Raw genomic sequence first — 24,484 nt, 5'->3', positions numbered from 1 at the left:
ATATGGTGCAGAAGTGGTTTTTTCAGACAGATTTGGCCCAATTCGTACCGGTATCAACACTGGCCAATATGGTACCCAATGCCATGATTTAAATAAATTGTTAGCAGGCCTGGCTCTGATAGATCACTCTCCCAGCTTACTAATCTGACTCGCTCTTAATCATGGTTTCAAGAATCAGAATCTGATCGGTCGAATCAGTCAATTTGAATTGAAATCGATCAATGATCATTCGGCAAAGTCCCATAGATTCTGCTCCGTTTCCAATCGATTACGGCAATTCTAACCTATTCCAGCCTATTTGGATCGGAATTGGCATTGACCGATTCGTTCTTGATTCCGCTTTTCAAAACCTGGCTCTAAATAGTGAAGTGCTAAAAGGCCCAAAGCATTTAGGGAGCCTAGTCCGCTTAAGATCCACGGGCCTCAGCTCAGGTTTTGACAGGCCCATGGCTTGTGGTTGGTAGCATATTTAATTTAGAGGAAACGTCTATGGGTGGTGCTGCAATGGAATCCATTTACCCGCCTTACCCTCCCCTCTAGGGTCGGCATAAACCCAACATGAAAATGGCCAGAAATTTCCATGTTCGGGTTAGGGTTTCTGGGTTTATCAAATCGTGCCATGTTCATGTCAACCAGTAAAAAAAAAAGGCCAGGTTCGTACCTTCCCCATTAGGGTTTTAAGAATTGGATTGGTCCAATCGATCCAGATCAAAAACAGCCGAGACTGATCTAAATCCCAATTTCGGGTTTTTAAAACCTATTCCCCAGTAACCAATTGAGGTAGGGAAAATTTCTTATGTATGTAAATATCTCAAGGCCTGATCTAATAGCCCAAGTAGACATATATACCTACAACCCAATAACTCTTTCCATTTAAGCCCATTGTTTGTGGCCCATTAGTTACGGAAAATTACCGTACGTAGTAAAAGACCAAATTTTTTTGTAGTGACTTTTGATAACTTTAGGTTGAAATGTCCTCAACATCAACTCATCAAGGCAGACAAGAGGGTGGGTAAACAAACCCACAACATCAAGGCAGCTTTCTAGGAGGTTTAGACGGCCTGGACTCTTTCTCTACATTGTGGGGGTTAATTACAACGTGTTCTAAATATCTTTTATATAAGAAACTAAATGTCAAGGTCATGCTTTGTGAGTGGGAGTCAGAACAAATACCACAAGCTCATTGTTCACACACCAAACTTATTTTATCTCCCATCCTCTTGCTGTAGCATGGTTGAGAGTCAAAAGAATTCCCTGTAATGCATCTAGTTGTTGACTTGTATCCAAAAATTCTACACTTGACAAAATGAACTGTCCTTTTAACAAAATGCAACAAGTCCAGCCAGAAGTATTTAGAGTTGGGTTAGATCTATTTTTATCTTCCAACATAATATTAGAGGTTTAGAGCCCATATCCCTCTTTTATCTTTCTAAGTTATATGTTTTCGTGTAGAGTCAAGTATACCGAAACTACACACCGGGGGGGGGGGGAGGGGTTTTGAGACATTAGGAGTTCTATAATATATCCTTACAGTTTCAGGAATTTAGTGTCTTAATATGCTTAGGAGTTCTCTCTATCTAATGTCTTAAGGTTTTGGATTGAACCCCCTCTAAGTGATATTTTATAGACTATACCACTTTATTCAGCACTTTTGTTTTTTTGTTTTTATTATTTATTTTTGTGCTAGAATTTAGCCCACTAGGGATAGACCCATGAAGAGTCCAGGACAACATACCCACAAGAGGCAAGGAAGGGCCCACGAAGGACCAACACTTATTTCAAAAAGGACCTGACTTGTTGCAAGCGTTATAGGAGGAGGGGTCTCGAACTTGAAACCAACATACACCTTGGGACGAGGGGTCTCAAACTGTAAAGATCTTGTGGAAGATAAATCATGAAAAATTATCACCTATGGTTCTCTGCCCAATACGGTTCCCTAGTGCCTCTAATAAGAGGGGGGGTGGACCCCATCCGGACAATGTATTTGAACAGGGAGTAAGGTGGTCATTTCCACCCCTAAGAGGGGAATTGTAGCCTTATTTGTAGGAACCGTAGGAGATAAAGATCCAATGAATCATGAAACTTGACTTAAGTATTTAGTGGGACATAATGAGATATCACTTTTATGCCTTTGAAACCTTTTTGATTAACATATGACATGACCTGAGAATGAGATAGTTTTAAAGCCATATCTTATGCATAAAAATGCTTTTTTGATACCCCTTGCATTATGGAAAAAGTCTATATTTTTTCTACTAGTGTGGTTTCACAACACCCTACTTTAGTACATGATCATGATGTTTACGGTAAAATAATGAAGGGAAGTGCACAATTACATGTGCTGGGACGTCAGGTTTATGTGTTCTTAGTGTTTTTGCATACTTTGTTTAATCCGCCAATGGTTTTTTTATTTCACTTTAGGTTAACTTGTGGGAGATTTCTCCCATATGTTTAGAGATAAAACTTAACCAATTAAGTGGGAGAGGGGTTGGTATTATTTGAACATGTAATACATGATAAACTATAATTTTATTTTAACCTTCATTAGTTATATAAATGCAATATGGGAAAAGATTCTCCGAGATAAAGTGTAGGATACAATAGCATCTCTGTGTCTATTTTTCTCTTCACATGGAATATCCTTACTGTCTTTCAATGTATGATATCATTTTATCGCACTCTATCAGTGGCCTTCTCTATGCCGCTTCCTTAGAGAATCCTCTCCCATGCAATATTAACCTAATGAAAGTCTTTTTAGATTGAAGATTACACCATATATGAAATCAATGGATAACATACCTAGATGTGCCACAAGAAAGGTTCATGTGAAGTTAATTTGTAAAATTTTAGGCTTAAATTTACCAGGAGAGTGCTTTGTTTATTTCTATGTAAAATGCACAATAACTAAAAAGCTTGAAGTAAAATCAAAACAAAAAAAATAATATTATTTGAACATATTTTGTTTTACATGTATATTATTTAGAAACAAATGGAGCCTAAAAATAGAATATATAGTCCTCTTCTTTGAGCATCTGATGAAGGTATGTTAGCACCCTCTCTCTTTATCTGTCTTCTCGTCACATGAAATAACATATTTCGCTTTCTCATTTATATGAAATTGTTCTATCACATCTCATTCGTATACTTCTCTATGCCACTTACTCAAAGAACCCTTCTCCCATAAATTATTTAACATAGTTTGAATATATCACCTACTGTCCTAGTTAAGCCTGCACTATGTAATCCAAACCAATTCTATTGGTTTAGGTACCTGATCCATTCGTTTCTGAGAGTTGTGTAATAGAAGTTTTCCATGACATTAGAGTATAATTTTCCACCAATAGCCATTGAGGAGTATATCGTCCGGATCGGATAGTTTTGCCCCTAGTTTTCCTAAAAATGAGTTTTTGAACAGTTTTACCCTTAATTCGCACCATTTCACTAATATTTCGATACGAGATAGGTATGTGTTGATATAGATCCCGATCACCTGATACAGCCGATCCATGTATGAGAGGAAAATTATTTCCTTTAGTTTTCTGCCCGGCCCAGTTCCTCTAATAGGGGGTGGTGGAGCACACGGCAGAATGTTCGGGTGGAGGTAGGGTGGTCATTCCAGCCCCCCTTGTTAGAGGAACTAGGGAATTGAACTGGGGAGGAAACTGGAGGTGATAATGATCCTGTATGAGAGGGGTCGAGATGGAATCTGCACACTTGGTAGAAGATATTTTTTTTCCATAATATACAAATCATCCTTTTTCCATAATGTACAAATCCTTTACTATATTTTTTTTCGTTGGGACCAATCCTTGTCTCTTGACTCTTGTTAAAAACAAAGCCATCACTCTATGTCCTTTGGTGGAATTCATGTTTCAGGTGCATGCATGCATTCCATTATTCATTAAAAAAAAAAAAAAAAAAGGAAAAGAGAAAAGAGGTTGTTAGGTAATCTCGGTGGTTTTTACGTTTCTGTCTCCACACTAATCATTTTTAATTTCTCTCTCTCGGTTACGATAATTCTTTTTGATGGGTAAACAGGTCACAATATTATTTCCATCCTAATATTTTTCTCCATTTTCATCCTTGACTAGATCTTTGATCTTCTGTGGTTTTCTCTTATTCTGGTAAATCTTAAAATCCTTTTCTGTTTCTCTATCATCTCTCTACTGTCTTACTTTTTCGAGGAAGAACGGAAAGGAAGAGGAAGACTCTTTTTATAGGGTTTTTTTTCTCACTATTATTAGGTTTAGCTGGTTCTGCAATCTCTATGCAATCGAAAGGGATGGTGGAGCAGGAGTTTGACGATATTGGAGTTGATACTGGGTATGAAATTTTGAATCCTTTTCCTCCTTCCCGCAAAAAAAAGAAAAGAAAAGAAAAGAAAACTCGCATCTTTCACTTTGGTTGTCTCTGTAATTTTATAGTCTATTGGCCCCTTCCCTCTTTTTAATATCTTCTTTGTTATTGGATGACAAAGTCATTTAATTTAATGACCTATCTTGGTTCTGTTGAATTGTTTTCCCCGTGAAGCAATTGCTTTAATTTCCAGGATTCGAGATAGGTATTCTACCAATATGGATTGGCTTTCATTGTATCTTTTCACGTTTATATCTCTGTAAAATTGTAAGAACTGGATTGTGTTGGTCCGTGAAATAATTGTAGCAACTGCTGAAATAGATATGGCTTCCAATATATGCAGTATTGGTCCCTGGAGTTTCATGCTTGTTTCCCCAGAATTGTGTTTGTTTTTTTATCCGGAATGGTTATACCGTAGGAGCTGGTTAAGATCTTTGGGGAGATGGATTGTGTTCATAACTACAAAGGAAAACGGGGTTGTGAAAATTACTGGAGTTTTGACAATTTTTTCTTGTTCTTCTTTCTCTCTTTTTGTGATATTATTCCTTTAATTCTTCGTTTTTGAATCAAATGGAACATCTTCTGATGGTTGCCAACGTTTGGGGGACAGTTCGGATATTGAAGTCGACGATATTAGGTGTGAGAATCTAGCAGATAAAGATGTTAGCGATGAGGAGATTGAGGCAGAAGACTTGGAGAGGCGAATGTGGAAGGACAGGATCAAGCTCAGGAGAATCAGGGAAAAGCATAAGCATGCAGCTCAACAGGCTGCTGAGAAGCCCAAGCCCCAGCATACTTCTGATCAAGCTCGGAGGAAGAAAATGGCGAGAGCACAGGATGGAATCCTCAAGTACATGTTGAAGTTGATGGAAGTGTGCAAAGCCCGCGGGTTCGTGTACGGTATCATTCCTGAGAAGGGGAAGCCCATGAGTGGTGCCTCTGATAACATAAGAGCTTGGTGGAAAGAGAAGGTGAAATTTGATAAGAACGGACCAGCAGCCATAGCCAAATACGAGGCAGAGTGTTTGGCTGCTGGGGAGGCAGAGAATAAGAGACGGGGTAACTCTCAGAGCAGCCTGCAGGACCTTCAAGATGCCACGTTGGGCTCTCTCCTATCGTCATTGATGCAGCACTGTGATCCTCCACAGCGAAAATACCCATTAGAGAAGGGTGTACCACCGCCATGGTGGCCTTCGGGGAATGAGGATTGGTGGATAAAAATGGGACTACCCATTGGTCAGGTTTCTCCTTACAAAAAACCCCATGATCTGAAGAAGGTTTTGAAGGTTGGAGTGCTGACGGCTGTGATCAAACACATGTCCCCAAATATTGCAAAGATCAGGAGGCATGTTCGTCAGTCAAAATGTTTGCAGGATAAAATGACTGCCAAGGAAAGCTTAATTTGGTTGGGAGTGTTGAGCCAAGAGGAGTCTGTTATCCAGCAGCCTAGCAGTGATAATGGGGCATCTGGCATAACTGAGACGCCTCATAATGGTCGTGGTGAAAGGAAGGAGGCTGTGGCTAGTAGTAGTGACAGTGACTATGATGTCAATGGTGTTGAGGATGGTGTTGGTTCAGCTTCATCTAAAGTAGAGCAGAGAAATCAACCAATGGATATGGAACCTCGTGTAGACCCATCTCATAACCCAAAGCATCGTGTCCAAGATAAAAAGAAAGTAGAACAATCAAGGAGAAAAAGACCTCGTGGGAGCTCAACTCCTGTGGATCAACAAACCACCCCATCGCAAAATGAACATCTACATGGGAAACTTAGAAATACTCTTCCAGATATGAACAATGCAGACTTGCAGTTGGATGGATACCAGATGCATGTTGTTCAACAGGAAAATGGCCAAATGGCATCTTCAGGGCCTTTGGAGAAAGACCCAGAGATCCCACCCCAACCAGCTGAATTTTCGATTGACAACTTCTCAGCCCTCCCTCCTATGAATGCTGCTACCCCTCAGAGCTTGTATACTGGTGTAAGGCCCATATCATATGCAGTCATGCAAAATACTGAGTTACACCCTGGAGCCAACTACTTTCTCTATAATACACCAGCAGAATATAGGCTACCTCAGGACAAACTGCTGCCAGAAATGGCAATGGCTGAGTCCCAGATCAGGGCAGAGGAAACTGGAGTTCCTGCATCATTACTTGTAGGAAATGAAAACGGAATTACTGGAGTTGACATTCACCATTTTGTAAAAGACACATTCCACAGTGAGCAAGACAAACCAGTTGAAAGTCACTTCGGATCTCCACTTGATGGCCTATCACTAGATTATGGAGGATTCAACAGTCCATTTCCTTTTGGAATTGATGGTACTAGTTCATTAGATCCTGCTGATTTAGATTTTTCACTTGACGAGGACTTCATCCAGTACTTTGGAGCCTAGAGTCTAACAACCAACACTTTGGAGCAAAGAGTGTGAGTATTGGTTCATTGCAACCTGATATTTGATTTCTTTTACTTTTAGTAATATATTGGGGGGGGGGGGGGGAAGGGGGAGAGGGGAGTAGTTTGCATTTGGTTATTTGAATTTGGTTTGAATGTGTTTTTCTGTTATTATTGATCACAGAATGAAGCTTGCATTGTGGAGGGAACATTGAATTTCTATCACAGAATGAAGCTCGTATTGTGGATGGGACATTGAATTTCTAAACCATCATACTTGTGGTCAATATCTGGTGTTATGATTTGAGGAGCTCAAGGCTATAAGTAATGCACATGTAAGTGTGCATGTTACGCATTACATGGAAGGAATTATGATTTTTCTTGTATTTTGGTTGGCCTAACTTCTTGTAATATGGATGACAATCAAGGAGTAATTGTAAATTCCTTAAATTATTTCTTATTCTCAAAAGAGCAATGTCTAAATTTGGGCCTCATTTTCCTTGGAAGATGGAATTGGGTGAATGTTGATAAATTGTGTATGCTTACCAATTCTTTTGCCACCTTTTCTGGATGTTTATGTATTTGGCTTCTTTATGCTATATCTTTATAGTATCAAGATTTCAATAGCTAAACTTATTTGTAGAATAATCTCTGGGTTTAATTCCTTTCCCCACCCACCTCCCTTCTCTTGATCAGTAGATATCTCATGCTTCAAGTTTAAGACTCCAAGTATAAAAGTAGTAAGCATATTGTGAGCAGTCCATAACTACTCACAAAAAATAATGAAAAGAGTTGGTGATGCAGCAGCAAGGTAAAAGCTACAGTACCATAGAAGGAAGAAGGCAAGGCCAGAATCCTAGTCTTACTAGAAATTCTATTCCTATTCTCTTTGTGAATCTCATCTTATTCCCATCTTATTCATAATCGTATTCCTAATCTGAATCTTACTCCTAGTATGATTTGGAGTGGTGTTTTCAAAATTTTTCCTGTTTTGACTGTTTATTTGTCCTAGTTCAGGAAGGATTAGGATTCTATAAGTCCAATCCTGTTTTGATTATGTTTTCTTTATTGAATCAACTCCCAGAGTTTAATGCAGGGGCAAGATCTGCTGTGGGTTTTTTTTTTGAATTGAGGAGTGAAAGCTCAGCTAGGACAGTTCCTCTCTCCGATGGATGGGCGGGGAATAGCATCTGATACGATTTCTTATCAGCCTCTCCTAATCGGAGAGAAAGAACTCCTTCCCGCCAGTAGCAGTTGCTGTTCAGCCACCAATACTGTTGCGGGAGACGGGGGAAAATAAAATTGGGATTTTGTATTTTCAGTCTTTCTGCCAAAGAATGAGGGCCATTTCTTGCTCGGTTTGATGTGGTTTGATTTCAATGTCAACATCTTGGATTTGTATTTGTTAATTGGGAGCATTATACTACCATGGGCACAAATTATAGGATAATTTCTTAAATTAGAAGTAGGTTAATTTTTAGTAGCGGGAGCCTCGTGCACTGGGTAGCTCTTTTAGTAGTTTACTTATATAAGCTTATCCAAATCGTGGCGTCCCATTGGCAAGCTTCTTCAACACCTTGCAGCTCCAAGATTTCCAGATTTTCTGGAATCTTATCTTCTCCAATCATGAGGATTAGTTTATGGGTTTATCCTTATTATTTCATTGTGTTATCTTATATTCGTATTACAAAGATTCAGGCAATTACAGACTCTTCTTTTGGCCTGCGGCTGCAAGAGAGAGTATACTAGTTGGTTTGGGTTTATTTTATCTTATTATTCTTAGGTAGTTGAGTCTGTCAAGGAATCCCTACTGCTGTTTTATTTTTGATAGTGAGGCTGTTGCCTCTTTCTCTCTCCTCTCCCCCCCCCCCCGGTGGGTATTCTGATCTGCTCTCTCTTTTCTCTCTTTTTCATCCCTACAGCATCTTTACCGGCAGGGTTCTTTCTTTCTCTTATGCCCATCACCAGCAAATCCTTCAATCGATCTGCATCAGAATTATTAGGATTTTGAATCCATATTATATTCTCTGTCTAGCGTTACATTCTACGTCTATGTTCTGTTGTAGAGCCATAGTTTAAGTAAAAGTACTAGATGCAGTTCTATATAGTGTCATATGGCCTCGAACTCGAATTTATTATTTAATAAACTTCAGTTTTTCTGAAACTTATACTGTTGTGGATTCTAGGTGTACTTGATGGAGATTCCAAGTGTAGGCTTTGGTGGGTTCCAAGCCTGGAGTGGGTGGATTCCTCATCTAGTTTGCTGTTCTATAGTCTATCCTCTTCTATTTTTCTATTGAATTCAGGTTAGAATATCTTCACTTTTTTTCCCTGTGATTTACTGTCCAGCTATCAATTTTAGATTCAGGTTGTTAGTTACTAGAACATCTACTACTAAACTGAATATTGGTTTATAATCTGTCAAACTTTTTCATCAATTTATCTTCTTGAAACTTAGGTTTCAGTTTCTGTTCTAATACCCATATTTCTAGTCGATTTCTGAATTCCTAACTAGAATAGGATTCTGTCAATTTCAGATTTGATTTGCTCTGTTATTTCTGGTTTCAGTTGTTGCTATATTCCCTGCTAGAATATCTCATTAAACTCAGTTCTGAATTCTATTTGAATACCTGGAAATCCAATCGATTCTTTTGTTTTCGGTTGCTACTCAAGTATCCTAGTTCCAGTAGGATTATCCCTTATCTTGGAATCTAAACGTTGGATTTGAATCAAACTTTTCTTATCTGCTTTACTTGTTAGAATAACCCTGTGATTGCAATTTCAAGCCCATCTGATTTGTTCTAATTAAGCTATTAAAATTTTCTATCTGCTTTTTCTGTGATCCTCTTGTAAGCCAATCTCCTGCTGGAATTCTCTTGGATCGGGATTAGTTCTGCATCAGTTTTTGGTTCCATAACTTTTCAGTTTCATTACGGTTCAATCCAAATTGTATGCATTGATCAATCTCAGTCAGTGCCTCAGCAAGTGTGGAGAAGAAAATCTTGGCTTCACCCCACCATGGAAATTACCAGCATATTTTACCACAAGATAGTGACAGTAGGTAATGTTCCATATGTATCTATATGTACATGTTATGGGGAAAAGTTCAGCAAAATTCCTTTAGTGTCATAAAAAAAAAATTTGTGATATTTTTCCCCATGATGGATTTTTGAATATACTTGGTATGTGTAGCAATTAAGGTTTTCTTACAAGAGATTGCAATAGTGTATTATCATCTGCCAAATAGATCAGTATGTTAGGAGTTTAGGGTCATCTAATTGGGCTAATCCTTGGTCCAGAAAATCTCTTGGATGCAGCTCATAAATTGAACTTACCGGATTTGTCAATCTCAGCATTTATGTCCATAGATCCTAAAGTATGGTTGTGGTGGAGTCCCTTGTGGGCTTTATTACATCATATTATGAGACGAGTTTTCTTCATGGGTGCCATGGAGAGGAATAAATAAACTGGTGTCCTTGGACAATTTTATCTGTCATATGGCATGTCAGTTTGTGCTCAAACTTTGATGTCATATTGCCATTTGACAACATGAACATCTTTTCATGTAGTTAGTTTCATCCCGGAATCATTACACTACCATGGCACAGTCAAGGTAGGTACAAAATTCTAAACCAAGTCCATGCTTACCCACTTCTTTAACTAACTTCTGCGATCCTATGGTGGCTTTATTACCAATTGTCTTACATTTCTCTGATTTGGTGAATGATCAGTATATCTTGAACTTAATGTAGAATGTTTACAAACATGGATATGAGGTCTCTAGCAGCAGGGAAAGAATAAAGAAGGGCAAAATATTTATGATTATGACTTAGCTAATAATTAAAATAATGGCACTAGTACATCTCAAATGAATCTACATTTCTTTTGCTCCTAAAAAAGAATAGTATTTAAAATTTTGAATTTACAAATGTAGTTGATCCAGATTCCAGCAGAAGAAAGAAGAGGAAGAAGAACCTGCAGTTCAGAGTTGGTTCAGTTCTGATTAGACTCAAGTATTTTTGGGTTTTCTTCTATTGTAAAGGGTCAATTCTATAAGCCCAAGTATGAGGGATTTGAGTCCTATATGGAATTGGGTGTGTGTTTCTAATTTCTACTTTAGTTTTCTAGGAGATTTAGGTTAGATTGGGTCCATATTGAGCAACTAATTTGGATTGTTTCTGTTTTGTTAAAGAATTATGAAATCTGGTTTTAGAAACTCTAGAAGCTCTAGAATGTTTCTATTTTCAGATCCGTTGGTTCTCAAGTTTAAGAATTTCTCCTTCTTTTCTATCGTTTCTTTTATTTATTTCCTTTCCCACAGTTATCAGTTTCAGTTCATCAAGTTATCTTTTTTTTTTTCTTTCTTTTGCTCCATCCCTATATCTGTGATCTTGTCGCAAGCTAATCTCCTACTGGCATACACTGGTTCGAGGTTAGCATTGCATTAGTAATATCCTTGATAGCTAATTGAAGAAGGTCATATTCACCAAAGTTATTTGGGATAATCCTCCCTGATAAGATTCTCATGACAGCCAAAATATCTGCTACATGGCAGATCAGATGGGGCTCAAATTTTATGGGTGGGTAGATCCAAAAGTCCCATGACTAAATGTCCAATTTTTGCTCAGATGGAATTTGCCAAGTGGAAAAATTAAGTTTTTGAAAATCTGGGGAGAGGGTGCATGGACATGCACAAACTGCTGAAAAATACAAGGATGCATGGATATACATGGGTGGGCATTTGATTGAATTTGAGCCTGAAGTTTGACATGTGGTTAATCCGTAAAGTTTACAACTAATCGAACGGTTAGTTGGCCAAACCAATTGTCCATGTGGCTCAGAATGGTGGACTGTCCTGAGAAGCTTACCATGATGGACCGTCTAAATGTACTTTTTTGTTTACCCAGTGTAATACTTGGACCTTGGATTTTTTTCTTGTCTGTGCTTTGCCAAGACTTTTATATTTGCTGGTGTGTACATTGAACTCCTAACGGTAGAGGATGTTAGGACCACCTTTTTCACATCCTCCCTTGCTTTTATATTAGGCATTCTCGATATCAGCCTGCTAGTGTTGTAATAATTCTCTCTCAAGTATCTAAGGTTTAACTTGAAGAGTGGATTAAGTTTCAGGAAATTTGTAGCCTATTATCTAAAATTGACTTGTTTGTACTGTCTGGACATAGCTAAAAATTTCAGTTCTCATACATATTTTAGAAAGGGGTTATGATTTTATTTTATCAGCCACGTTGATGGGCTTGATGATGTATGCTTTGAACTTGAGTTGGTTCATCTATCTTCATTTAATTTCTGTTATTTTCTTTTGTACAGCCTCATATATTTGTGTCACCCTAGCCCCTTCAAAAGCCAAAGCTTTGAATGATAAATCTTCAGTCACCATTTCTCTTTCTAATGGATTCAATCTGAAGTACATTGACTGTTTTGAATCACAACTTCTAATTTAGCAGATGTGAGAAACATCTATAATCCCCTTGAGCAGTACGATGTGAGGCAGCTTAGTGTAAGGGAAAAAATTCATGTGAAGACCATTCTATTTGTACTTCTATAGAGTATTTATGGAGGAAGAATTGAAAAGCTGTTTGAAGAGGAATTTCATGGTCCTAACTTACTCACGTTATAACTGACAAGATCATGGGATTCTTGGTACTGCTGGTGATCACTTATGATGGACTGTCTGGATCCAGCAATGGGACTTTGTAAAGGTCTGGAAAATCAGTTTTGGATTTCTTTATTTTTAACTCAAATGCAATCAGGTTTCAAGTTCCTTCGTTAGGGATGAAGTAAAGCTCAATTTTGATGGTTCTCATCCATTCAGTGTTATGAGGGACCAAATGAACATTTAGATGATGGTAAGGGAAGTTATCTGTATGTTCCTGGGTCAGTGTGGTGCGGGAAACTTGATATTTTTGTAGTTGTATATGTTGTAGGCTTCTTCAGGGTCTCATAACATTGAGACTTTTACTTGTCTATAATATGGTGGATTTTTTATTCTGAGTTGGCAGTTAGTTGGACTATGAACAAGACAAGGCATTATAGAAGCTCTCTTAATTCATCTCTTAAGCATGGTAGATGTTATGAATATCTGATTCTCTTGAATTCCAGATCAGCATATAGATGGAGGAGTCTCACATAAAGCAGGGCCTCATAACATTGAGACTTTTACTTGTCTATAATATGGTGGATTTTTTATTCTGAGTTGGCAGTTAGTTGGACTATGGACAAGACGAGACATTATAGAAGCTATCTTATTTCATCTCTTAAGGATGGTAGATGTTATGAATATCTGATTCTCTTGAATTCCAGATCAGCATATAGATGGAGTTGTCTCACATAAAGCAGGTTCATTGCCATTGTAGGCTCTTCCCTGATTAGTGAAAGTGTTGTAGCTTTGATCAGGTTAGGATTGTTGAGTTGGCTTAAGTTGACTCGTGTGGGTGGTCATAGATGAATGAAACTTGCTTAAGAAGAACAAAAAACTGGTTGGAAAAAATTTTACCGGCTTTAGTTGATTTTTTGGATTTCAGGGTCAAGGAAGTTGGTTCTTATGGAACTCTTTCCTCTTTATTTCTTTTTCTCTTCTAGTTTTTTAAGTTATGCTGTATGAGCGGGACTTAAATGTGCAGCATCATAGTTTGTGGTCCTTGAGCCCTGTGGATTTTGTGTATCGGTTTCAAGGAAGAAGATCTGGCATTTGACAACTCAGTATCTCTTTTATGAATACTAGGATTGGATTCTTATGAACTATTAGGCATCTTATGGGGTGTTAAAATGTAGAGGTGATGATTGCGCATGGAAAATTAGAAAAAAGGGCCTGCACTCAAGTGGTTCAGTGTAAAATCAAGAAACACAATCATATATGTAAAATGTGCTGAAAGGCTGCCTTGTTATTCTAAGTTTGCACTCAAACTCAATCTACGTCAGCTGGAAGTAGAAACTTCAATATTCAACTTCTGTACACCATATTTGCTATAGAATTGCTTCCTGTTTATGAATCCAAGGTTCTAGTGTTCTTCAAGTTCTTTAATTTGCTACAAAAGCTCAACATGTCCTGTATTTTTGTGGAAGGCATTCCAAACATGAAGGGTTTAACTGGATAATGGACTGGAAACTATTTGGAGACTCGCATCTGACCAAAGAAGTCGAATTTTGATTCTTCTATGAACATCTTCTGATTTTCTTGTTTACCATCTGGATGTTTTTTATACTTCTTGGAACATTTCTCATAAATTGATATGTTTTCTCTCATAGCTTTGAGCTATATCATGATTTGGATCATAAAAATGTGGTTTTAGCTTGGTTTCAGGTTGTTTACTTCTGCTACCATTGTCCCCTGGTACAAAAATTAAGAAAATCCATGCTTCTGTACCGCTTTTGACCTCTCATTTTCTCCATCTCTATTTCTGAACTTATTTTGGTCTTCTGTGATTCATATCAATTCGATTCTATATTTTATTTTTTAAGCTCTTCAAACCAACCAAATGTCTTAGTATCTGTCTACTCCGTTCCACATTTATATGGTTCAACTCAGTGACTCAGTGTAGATGGCCTCTTTTCTTTTCTTTGCATCTGTATGTGTGTTGGATTCCTTTGGTCTCTATTGAGATTGATCTAGCTTTTAACAAATAAGTAGCTTCTCTGACATGCTAAGAAATGTGGCATGTTAACCTATGAAATTGGAAAGAGAGTTCAAATTTGATAAACCATGGGTAGCTCAAGATCTAGGTGGTCTGGAATCATAGAGGAAATTCTGGATGTGATTCAGGCATATCTTAGGAGAATCCAGATCAAGAATGCTATCGTCGTTTGGAAGAGATTCAACAGATTCACTATTTGATGGCTTTCCATAAGGTCTATAAAGATGTCCAAGATTTCTGACTTCAAAGTTAAATGCTACTGAGATTGTCCTAGTCCCTCTTGTGGCATATCTGTGCCTTAGAAATGGATTCCCTGGTGGTGGCCAAAGGGATGCAGATATGGTTTGCTCACCATTGGAAAATCTAGAAGAAATGTTGAAGAATAAGAACATCAAGGTGCTTATTGTGCCCTACATTGTAAAATGATGCTCGAGCCATCTTGCTCTTTCAAAGAAATAAAGAAATAGAAAAGGAACACTAGCAGTTGCAAGACTGGAGGCAACTTGCCTTCTATGTGGCCGCTGTCGATCTTGTCCATTGCTTGATTGTGAGTATTCAAGTTGCAGTTTACAGGTTGGATTGGGGAGAAGAGAGTAAGAGAAATGGGTCATTGTCTGTTCACTGGTTCCCTGAATCTTTTGGATTTTACATGAATGCAATTGTCCTTGGCACTTGATAGATGCTGTTGCTTGGCACAAATGTGAAAGAACGGAAGATTTGGATCTTCGTTAAAAGTAAAAGTTTCTCTGAGTCGACCACAGAGGTACACTAACACCCTCTCTCTCAGGCTTTCTTCTTTGCATGAAAAAATCTCTTTACCCCTCGTGTTTGAAATCGGTTCTCTTCATTGGTGCACTCCCAATGCTGCTTGCTCTGAGGACCCTTTCGGCCTTTCCTTTCATTAAAATCATGAGAGCGAAAAATGTTTCTCACGTAGCCAGTGTTCCATTTCACATGTTTTTATTTGTCTCCTCTCCTTACCTAACCATGTGGGTTCCATATAAATGATAATGTTTCTCACACATGGTATAGATGTGGCATGGGAGATACCTTCCACACTGGCAGTGTGGGTAACTCTTTGATAGTTAAAGAAAGTTTATTGAAATATTACCAACTAAAGGGACCATTGGATCCAAATTATGATGGTGAAATTGTGGGACTAGCGGGCTCCTCCCTTCCTCCCACTCCCAATGGTCGAATCAGTTTCATTCTTTTAGGATGGCAAAATTTTGATCAACAATCAAACAAACTGTTGTTTTTTACTTCAAAACTGGACTTGAGAAGGATTAATTGCCCGAACTGAGAAAGTGGATTAAGCGATTAGGCCTAGGATTGGAATGCATTTTAGGTCAATTTCGCATTCTCAGTTGTTAAAAATAGTTGTTTTTATTGTCCGAAAATATAAAATTAACCTGCATACCAAACACAGCCCTAGTATTTCAACACTTTTTGATGGCCCGATTTGATTATCGGTTCTTATCATTTAGAAGTAACAGTGGATGAGGTTAAGGGATCGGATATTAACATTGGATCAGGCCAGCACCAAGATAACTCGGCTGATACAAGACTGGTCCCTATATGCTTGCTGAGTTGCTGGTGTATGAGACAGTCCTTTCTAAGTGCTACCTATTAACTTTAAGCAAATATGAAATTGCACTGTGGCCATGGAGGCATGAAGCTAATAAGAGAGTGCAAGTTTCCAATGTAGAAGGTTCAACAATTTGGGTCGACCAGTCCGTAGCACGGTTTGTAATCTTGGGATCGGATCGGTGTTGGTTGAGGTTGATCCCAAACATTGACTGATTCAATTCAGATCCACTGGTATGACCCAATAAAATGAAAAAGCAAGGGCAAGTCCATCCAATCCTTGGATAGATTTAAGACGATTTGGATTTGGATTTAGACTAGTATCGGCCAAGACTGATCCCAAATCGATTCTGATACCTTAAACCATGGTGTGCGGTTTGACAACATGCCTCTTTAATGAGGCACAAATGAATAACTAGTTTGGGTTGGGCTGAATGGTTGAACCATCCTTATTTCCTATATATTGACACCCTTGTCGATCGGTTTAGTCGTGCTGAACCGGTTTCAGTTTGTTATTGAATCAGCCTAAAAACCAAATTAAGGAAGGTTTTGGTAATTTTTTTATTTCGGTTTGGTTTCTTACCCTTTTTTTTCATTATCAGATTGTAATCGGTGCTACCATCGCATTCAATTGGTCCGATTCGATTTCTACTAGGTCCATAATACTCCAACCCAAGATTAAACTGATAAGGATTTGGTTCAATCCGAACTGAAGGGTCGGTTTCGATCAGTCCGACCGGTTTCGGCTGAACTTTTGACGCCCTTTTTCTCTGGTGACAACTGGTCAAGAGCATCTTCAGGTCTTAGGAAGAGAGAGAGAGCGAGAAAGAGAGAGAAAAGATCGCATTTCAATCTCCGGCTAAGCGGACAAGAATCGAGCGACTCTGAGAGAGATGGATTGGGAAAACGATGGTGGTATTTTTGTAATTTCACCACAACCTACCGCAAATTTGAATTAGATAAACGACAGCACGGCTGGCAGCAGGCAAGGCATTCGCATTTCTGTAGATTTGGAGATCCTCTGATGGGGCCCACTAATCATTGGAGGATCTCCACGTCTGCTCTTCTCCCATCAGGCGTGTCTTTTCGCTGCTGTAACATCGGTGCTGAGATAATCGCCAATGCCAGACTGCTTTCCAATAGTAATCTAACACGTGGCATAATCAGAGAGGAAAAGTGGTCTCAACCTCAAAGGCCAACCAGCGCGCGGGAGAAAAGTTTCTGTGAACTACACACAAATCCAATTTTCGAACCGCCCGATTGGTATCTAGAGGAATCATGTAATTCCAATTACGATCTAACGTTCGGGATAGGCACATCAGAATAATCATGAGAAAGCAACCTCTCTTTCAGTGTAATTTGTCTCTGTAAAGCGAAAACTTCGCCATCCCTTATCAGACGCTGAAAAGGAAAACTCAGAAACGCATTCACCTCGGCCTCTCTCTCTCTCTCTCTCTTTCTATTACTTTCTCCTTCTTTGGCTCTGTTTGGATGGCCACCGCAAGAGGGAGACGAGCGGCCATGATTACTCTCGCCCGGTCTTCAATCTCGGTGGCCATTTTAATGGCGTTTCTATGCCCATTAATCCAAGCTTCTCGTCCCAGTAAGTCTTTCTCTCTCGCTTGCTCGCTTGCTCGTTGTATCTATATCTGTTTGTCTCTGTTTAGCTTTAATGTTTGACTTGGTATGTGGTGTTCTTTATAATCAGGTTTTCATGGTGAAAGGGAGATGATAGAAGCAGACAAAGCCTCACTGGTATTAAACTGTAAAAACTGGACTGTTTATCTATCATTTGCTTATTGCTTGTTTCACCAATGAAATGGGTTTTTTGTTTTAGGTTAGTAAAGGACCCGAAACCCTTCTGTTTCAGATGCATCATCAAAACAGAGGATCTTCTTCAAGCTCTGTTTTAGAATCAGAAAGGCAAGTCCCAACTGGGCCTGACCCTCTTCACCACAACGGCTTCCCTTCAAGACCATGACAGTTCTCCATCGTCACACTTCTTATGATGTTTATTTATAATGAAAACTAATGTGGGTTTTGCTTTAACTTATCAAATGTAGGTTCTGAAGAGTTCTCCATTTCTGGTTTTTCTTCTTCTTCTTGTACAAATGAGATTTTAAGGGAGATAGAATAGGTTTTATCTATGGATATTTATAGAAGTTCTTATTCTTTTCAAATATGAATTTCATACATGTTCAGTCTGCAACCTTCCTCTCCCCTTTCTGCGTTCCTTGTGGGAAATGGTTTGATGAGCTTTGCTTGCTGCAGTGTTTATGTTTTGGTGATTTCCGCTAACATGCGCTCTGGGTAACTTGCGGATTTATTCTTGTTGCTTTTTTTTTAATTATTATTATCAATTTTAATTTAAAAATTGGGAGTATTTCGATCCCTCTCCCTCTCCTCAGTTTCGAGACCCACTTCAATTCGAATCCATTTATTATGTATTTGGATCTAAATGCCTCAATAGAGTAGCAAATAAAACTAGGCTGACCCAATATAGGATGTTTTTGGGTCACATTTGATCCACAGACCACAATCATGGATCTGAATAGGAACCAGGTTGATTGATAAAAAATCAGGTGTGGATTTGGAATGATCATGTGAATCCATCAAAAACCCGACCCATTTAATGCTCTGGAAGTTAGATTTTGAGGATTTAAAAGGTGATGCAAGGAATTTTTTTTTTTTTAATTCAGAATCTTTACAGCCAGAAGGAGGGGTGCAGCTTCAGAGCTTCTTGGGCTTCAACCATAGAGATTTCAAATGAAAGACTTTTGTTGGGCTTGTGCTTTTGAACTCGTAGAAGCCAAAATCCCTTTGGAGTTTTGGCCCATTCTTAATGTGGCCCCTCTTTATTAGACCCAATGTCTACCTTTCCAATGGATGGACTTCTGGCCCTAGTAGCCAACAAGGTCTTAATATCATTTAGATTATGGAACGCATAGAAATGCATGCATTTGATGTGAGCACTGTACAAAATTATTACACATTGTTGCATTATATTGTCTATAAGAACTCATTGTGCTAAGGTGATCATTTGACATCATTTTTCCACTTTCCTATCTTAGGAGAGATGCATATTGTTATGATAAGAGAAAATCATTATGACCATGCAACTTCAAACGTCAAGACTAAAACATTGGAGGAAACCAATTATGTGAACTTATTTGATAAATGTATATTTACCATAGGCCAGTCAAATTCCTTTTTTATTTTCTTAAATCATAAATTCATTTTTTTCTTTAAATTTTTTTTTTTTTTTTTTGGTAGATAAATTTGATTCGGTTTGGTCTATGCAAGCATGTAGAATATATTGTGGTGTTAGCATGCGTCTTTTTTAATTATATTTTTGTCTTCACGGGCACAGATTTGGGGGAAGATTGGGTAAAATTCCGTTTAAGTGTGGCTCATATGATTAAAAAAAACATAAAACAATGATTAAATCAATCGTTTTTTACATGGTGGTCCTCTCCTAGCTTGGTGGTGGGGGCTTTTCACATCTTTACTGACGCCTCCCTATCCGATAGGCTTACGGCTGTGGGTATGGGGGCAATTATCACTATTGATCTTGGGCACCTATACATGGTGTCTACTGAGCACGACTTCTCCAACTCAGTTATTATTGGGGATGCTAGAGAAATCCATCTTGGGTTGAAAGCGGCACTTAATGATAGGCTTCTTCGAGTTGTTCTCCATTTCGATTATCAGGTTCTTGTAAAATGTCTATTGGACCTTTACTCTCCCCCCCCCCCCCTCCATTGAAGTCTCCATCATTATGATGGATTTAAGGCTTCTCTCTTCATACTTTGAGTCTATCATTTTCTCTTTTGTTGGCAAAGATGACAATGGTTGTGCCCCCACGGCCCCACTATCTCTGAGTGGGCATTGTACTATCCTTATTTGGGTTTGTGGAAATCTTTCTTTCTGGAGTACCTCCTCAATATTGTAATTTTCCTTTTGCCCTTCGAGGCCTAATATATTGCTTTGTTTGCAAGGTTTTTTGTGCAAAAAAAAAGAGACTATAGAAAAACCCATCCATATTGATATAGATTTTTTTTCTGTCCGATTCCTAACCAGTACAGTTGTCAAATTCCTCTCAAAGGGAGGTAGGAATGACAACTTAACCTTACTTGGACAGGGGGTTAGGTCGTCATTTCCAGCTCCCTATGATAATAACCAAACAACTGTACCAGACAGGAAACTAGAGTGTCCAGAGACGATAATGATCGGACACCCCAACCCCCAAAACTGGTGGAGGGGCTATACGACCAAACAGCGATCTATTGCCTTTTAACATTTTAGATTTGCACTGTTCATACTTGAGACTCTTTCCAGTCCTTCTACGGCTCCACTTTGGTTTCGAATCAAACTATCCGAGTGACTGTTCAGCAACGGAAATGGAAATGGAAGAAGATCAATCAATATCAAGGCCTAAAGAGATCTCCGATGAATCTCTGAATCCAATCTCTCAGAAACACGCAGCAATGCTCCAGCGTCTCTCCAATCTCCATCAATCCCGCCTCCAGGAGTCCATTTCTCGCAAGACCGATAACTCTTCTCCTCTTGAATCCACTAAATCCTTCTTAGATCGCTTCTCAGAAGCCAAACGATCCATCCAGGACGATCTGGATCGTTGTCGTCTCGTTTCAGACCCAGAATCCAAGGCTCGCTTGAAATCGGATCTGGAGAAGGTGTCCGTGTCCATTGCCGAGATTGAGAAACTTGTCTCTGAGAACTCCTATTTCTTGCCTTCTTATGAGATTCGTTCTTCTCTTAAAACCATTTCTGAGCTGAAAGAAAGTCTAGAAAATGCAAATTCTAAGTTGTTGCCCAAAAAGAAATTTGCTTTCAAGAATAAGGCGACAAAGAGAGATCAGAACAACGCGACTTCCACAGCTGAAGTTAGGGCTTCTGAGACGATTTTACCCGAAAAACTGAATATTCAAATTCGGGATTCTCCTGGTTTTAAGAACAGGGAAAATGCGGTTTTAGTCAAGCACTTTAGGAGTTCGGAAGAAGGAGACTTCACTCTTTCTGATCTTAATTGCTGTGAAGTTCGTCTCACGGGCAGCTTGAGAGCGCTCTTCATTCATCGATTGAGGAGTTGTCGCATTTTTGTTGGACCTGTTCTGGGTTCGATTCTCATTGAGGAAGTTGAGGGTTGCTTATTTATGCTGGCTTCTCATCAGATAAGGATTCACCATGCCAGGAATACGGACTTTTATCTTCGTGTTCGTAGTAGGCCGATAATTGAGGATAGTAGTAGTGTGAGATTTGCGCCATACCATCTGTCTTATGAAGGGCTTGATAAGGACCTTCAAGATTCTGGTCTTGATGGAGAATATGGTAATTGGGCGAATGTGGATGACTTCAGATGGTTGCGAGCTGTGCAGTCCCCAAATTGGTCCATTTTACCGGATGATGAGAGAGTTAGCATTGTAAATATATCGAATGCAGATACCTGTAGTGAGGATAGTTAGGATATTATTCGTTTGGTTTTATCCAACAAATGCTGAACTGCATGTTGTAATGACAAGGTGGAGAAGAACAAGTACTGAACTACACTGTAATCACAAAGTGGAGAAGCCCAGACTGGGTTTTAGGTAATTGTCTGCCTTTTATTTGAACATTTAATGAACCATACAGATTACAATGTAACAGTCTTCAGGGTTTTCATTTTTAGGTGGATATTTTGTTTTAACTGCCTATTATTATGGTCCCTGAGTTTTTAATTATTGCATCTTTCTTTCATATATAATTATTTATTAGATTTTTATGAATAGTTCATGGACCTGTAATGTGCACGGTGAAGCCGGGCTTTCGTCCACCTGTAATGTGCATAGAACTTCAGTTTTGAAGCTTGAAGTTCTTAAGTTCTTAAGTATTTATAGTTGCATAGGAGTTCTCTTTCTTTCTTTCTCTCTCTCTCTCTATGCACCTGAGAGAGAGAGAGAGAGAGAGAGCTAACCTCGGTGATTGCTGTGAAATTCAATGATCTCAATGTGCATGTAGCAGAGCTTATCCCCTAAGCAGGCTGGTCATATGAACATGTTTAATTGAGTTTATCCATTACTTATCTTTTATGGAATTAATTCTTAAATAGTGATGCTTTGGTGGTACTGTTGGTGCTCTGATATGCTTCTTTAACCACAAGAATTTAATGCAACAACTCTTAATGTTTTCTCCTCTCTGCTAAGAATTCTAGGATTAAAAACATGGCTAATAATCTCATGTTTGATAAGATATATGAATGTAGTGAGGTGATCATATTTTGTCAAGTTTCAAGCAGCTGCCTACCAAACAACAGGAGGAGCTTCATTAACCACCAATGGTTGTCCATGACCATGATTCTTCACCAATGGTATCTGGCTTTGATTTTTTTACTTAGGATGACTTCTCATTGCTGGTTTGTCAGTTTTTGTTGCTTGTTTACAATTTAGGCTCTGTTTAGTTGATGGTTTTTGGAAGACGTAAACATATATTAGTAGCTTGTTTGTGACATATATAGGTTGGCATATAGGATTTTGTTGTTCCAATTCCTCTAGAATTCTGGTCTATAATTGTTCATGCTTTGAGAATCTGTGATTTACAGATATAGTTTTGAGGAGTTTATGCTTAGATTTGGGGTTTCAGGAAGCAGGCTAAATTCACACTAATCTTGCATTACATGGCCCAACCAGACTACTTGACCTCTCCAACTGAACATGAGCTCAGGTAGGATTAAAAAATGTGACCATTGGGTTGGGCAAGGCGGAGGAATGTCTGCACTTGGGTGTGAGGTTAACTAGGCTAATTAAACAAGGACTAGAGAACCAGTTAGAAAACCAGAACCGCAGTGAACCATAACTGAGAAAATAAGGCAGAATATGGTTAGTATGATATCTCACAATCCACTTAGCCATGGGGCTGAAACTAGGATCGAAAGAAGGTCCTAATAGATGGATAATATGTCTAGAATATCAAGGCAAACTGATGGTTAGATTGGGAGAAACAAGTGTGGAAAGAAAATAGAAACTTAAGAAACTAGAAATCAGTAACTCAAAGAAGAAACAATAATTTACATTCGGACGATCATACGTCTCCCCAATTCTGATCGAAGGTAGTATGGATGGGAGAGAAAACAATTTCAAAAAAGGAAGTCCATCCACTGGCTGGATTGATAGAACTGAAGGCACAAAGTTCCTCTGCAACTAGGAATGAACAAAAATTACAAAACAGAAACCGCAGGCTAGGAAACTGAAGAGAAACCCTGCAGAAAAGTAAGTGGGAGCTAGCAACAGAAACAATAGATGATTAAGCACAAAAATGTTTAGAAATCACCCATTGATGGCCACGGTAGAATGAGTAGTGTTTGCTGGAGTCATTAGAACAGTGAAGTGAAAAGAAGAAAGAGAAAAGAAGAAGATGAGAAGGAAAGGGATATGACTTGGTATTACCACCAAGCCTATGGGCATCTTCACCACCAACCAGCCTAAGTTTCATCACCTAGGATCTGCAACTGAGTCACCACAACAGCCCATTCTCACAAGAGAGTAATGGTTTTATCATAAAAAATCAGGGTTTTAAGTATCGTTGTGTATCATATCGTATCAGCCTATATATATTTGGTATTGGTGGATATTGCTATGATACTTATTTTTCCAAAAAAAAAAATGTATTGACCAATACAGTCCAATACGGATCAATACAGGCAAGATACACCACTTTTAAAGCTGCAAAACAGAAATCGAGAGCAACCAAATGCCTTGGAAACTTGTTTTTCTCTTTGATCTGAGTTGTGGGAAATCATCTAACATAAAAAATGACCCAATTCTTCACCAACAAGTTGTAGAGATTTACAATGCTCAAATCACGGATTGAAACAGTTTTGGGCAAAAAAGAGGTAAAGCTGCACATCTCTTTTTTTCGTGCGCAAGTCTCTCTTCTTTTTTCTTTTTTTGGTTATGCATCACTAGATTTGGTAAAAACGATTCAAATCCATGCATCAAGCTAATATATATTTACATATTGCATAAGAAGGTGTTTTATGTTTCAAAACTATATTTTATATGTATCATAAGCACATCCATGTATATCTCGACCATTTCCATGCATATCTTTAGCGTATCTTGAATCTCTCTGATATGTTACATTACATCTCTTAAAATCACCCTTCTGATACGATACCTGATACCGATGCTTAAATCCTTGGCTGTAGTAACCCTCCTCTTGTATCTATAAAATAAGAAATATGTGTTACAAAATAGAAAGTTATCAGTACTAAGTGGCTTACAACGTAAAATAGGAACTTCCTATAAGATCTTAGTTGCCAAAACATCAAAACAGAAGCTTCTATATTGCTAATGGTTTATAAACTAAAACTAGCACAAAGAAATAGAAACTAAGTCAGAATGGTAACTAAGTATCCTTCATGTGTGGCAGCAACATGGGCCCTCACAATCTGCCACAATATCTCCTCCAAGGCTGCTAGTCGGTGGCTATACATGGG

General features: G+C 38.5%; 3 protein-coding genes across 3 annotated transcripts; all 3 read left to right on the top strand.

Moving 5' to 3' along the window:
• The first annotated feature begins 4,198 nt into the window (after nt 1–4,198).
• LOC122642856 (ETHYLENE INSENSITIVE 3-like 3 protein) lies at nt 4,199–7,223 on the top strand. The gene is made up of 3 exons (XM_043836454.1): nt 4,199–4,323; nt 4,967–6,787; nt 6,983–7,223. The coding sequence occupies exons 1-2, from the start codon at nt 4,268–4,270 to the stop codon at nt 6,753–6,755; spliced, it is 1,845 nt and encodes a 614-aa protein (XP_043692389.1). The 5' UTR covers nt 4,199–4,267; the 3' UTR covers nt 6,756–6,787; nt 6,983–7,223.
• Nucleotides 7,224–17,299: 10,076 nt separating this feature from the next.
• On the top strand, nt 17,300–18,169 carry LOC122644120. Its single transcript, XM_043837724.1, has 3 exons — nt 17,300–17,596; nt 17,702–17,748; nt 17,831–18,169. The coding sequence occupies exons 1-3, from the start codon at nt 17,485–17,487 to the stop codon at nt 17,972–17,974; spliced, it is 303 nt and encodes a 100-aa protein (XP_043693659.1). The 5' UTR covers nt 17,300–17,484; the 3' UTR covers nt 17,975–18,169.
• A 2,165-nt stretch (nt 18,170–20,334) lies between these two features.
• LOC122641997 (tubulin-folding cofactor C-like) lies at nt 20,335–21,787 on the top strand. Its single transcript, XM_043835371.1, has 2 exons — nt 20,335–20,349; nt 20,388–21,787. Exon 2 carries the CDS (start codon nt 20,394–20,396, stop codon nt 21,474–21,476), a length of 1,083 nt encoding a protein of 360 aa, XP_043691306.1. The 5' UTR covers nt 20,335–20,349; nt 20,388–20,393; the 3' UTR covers nt 21,477–21,787.
• The last annotated feature ends 2,697 nt before the right edge of the window (nt 21,788–24,484 follow it).

Source organism: Telopea speciosissima, chromosome 10 (assembly GCF_018873765.1).
Source record: "Telopea speciosissima isolate NSW1024214 ecotype Mountain lineage chromosome 10, Tspe_v1, whole genome shotgun sequence".
Classification (NCBI taxonomy): domain Eukaryota; kingdom Viridiplantae; phylum Streptophyta; class Magnoliopsida; order Proteales; family Proteaceae; genus Telopea; species Telopea speciosissima.
The sequence above is the reverse complement of the archived record's forward strand: the minus strand, read 5'-3'. Positions and strand labels throughout refer to the sequence as shown.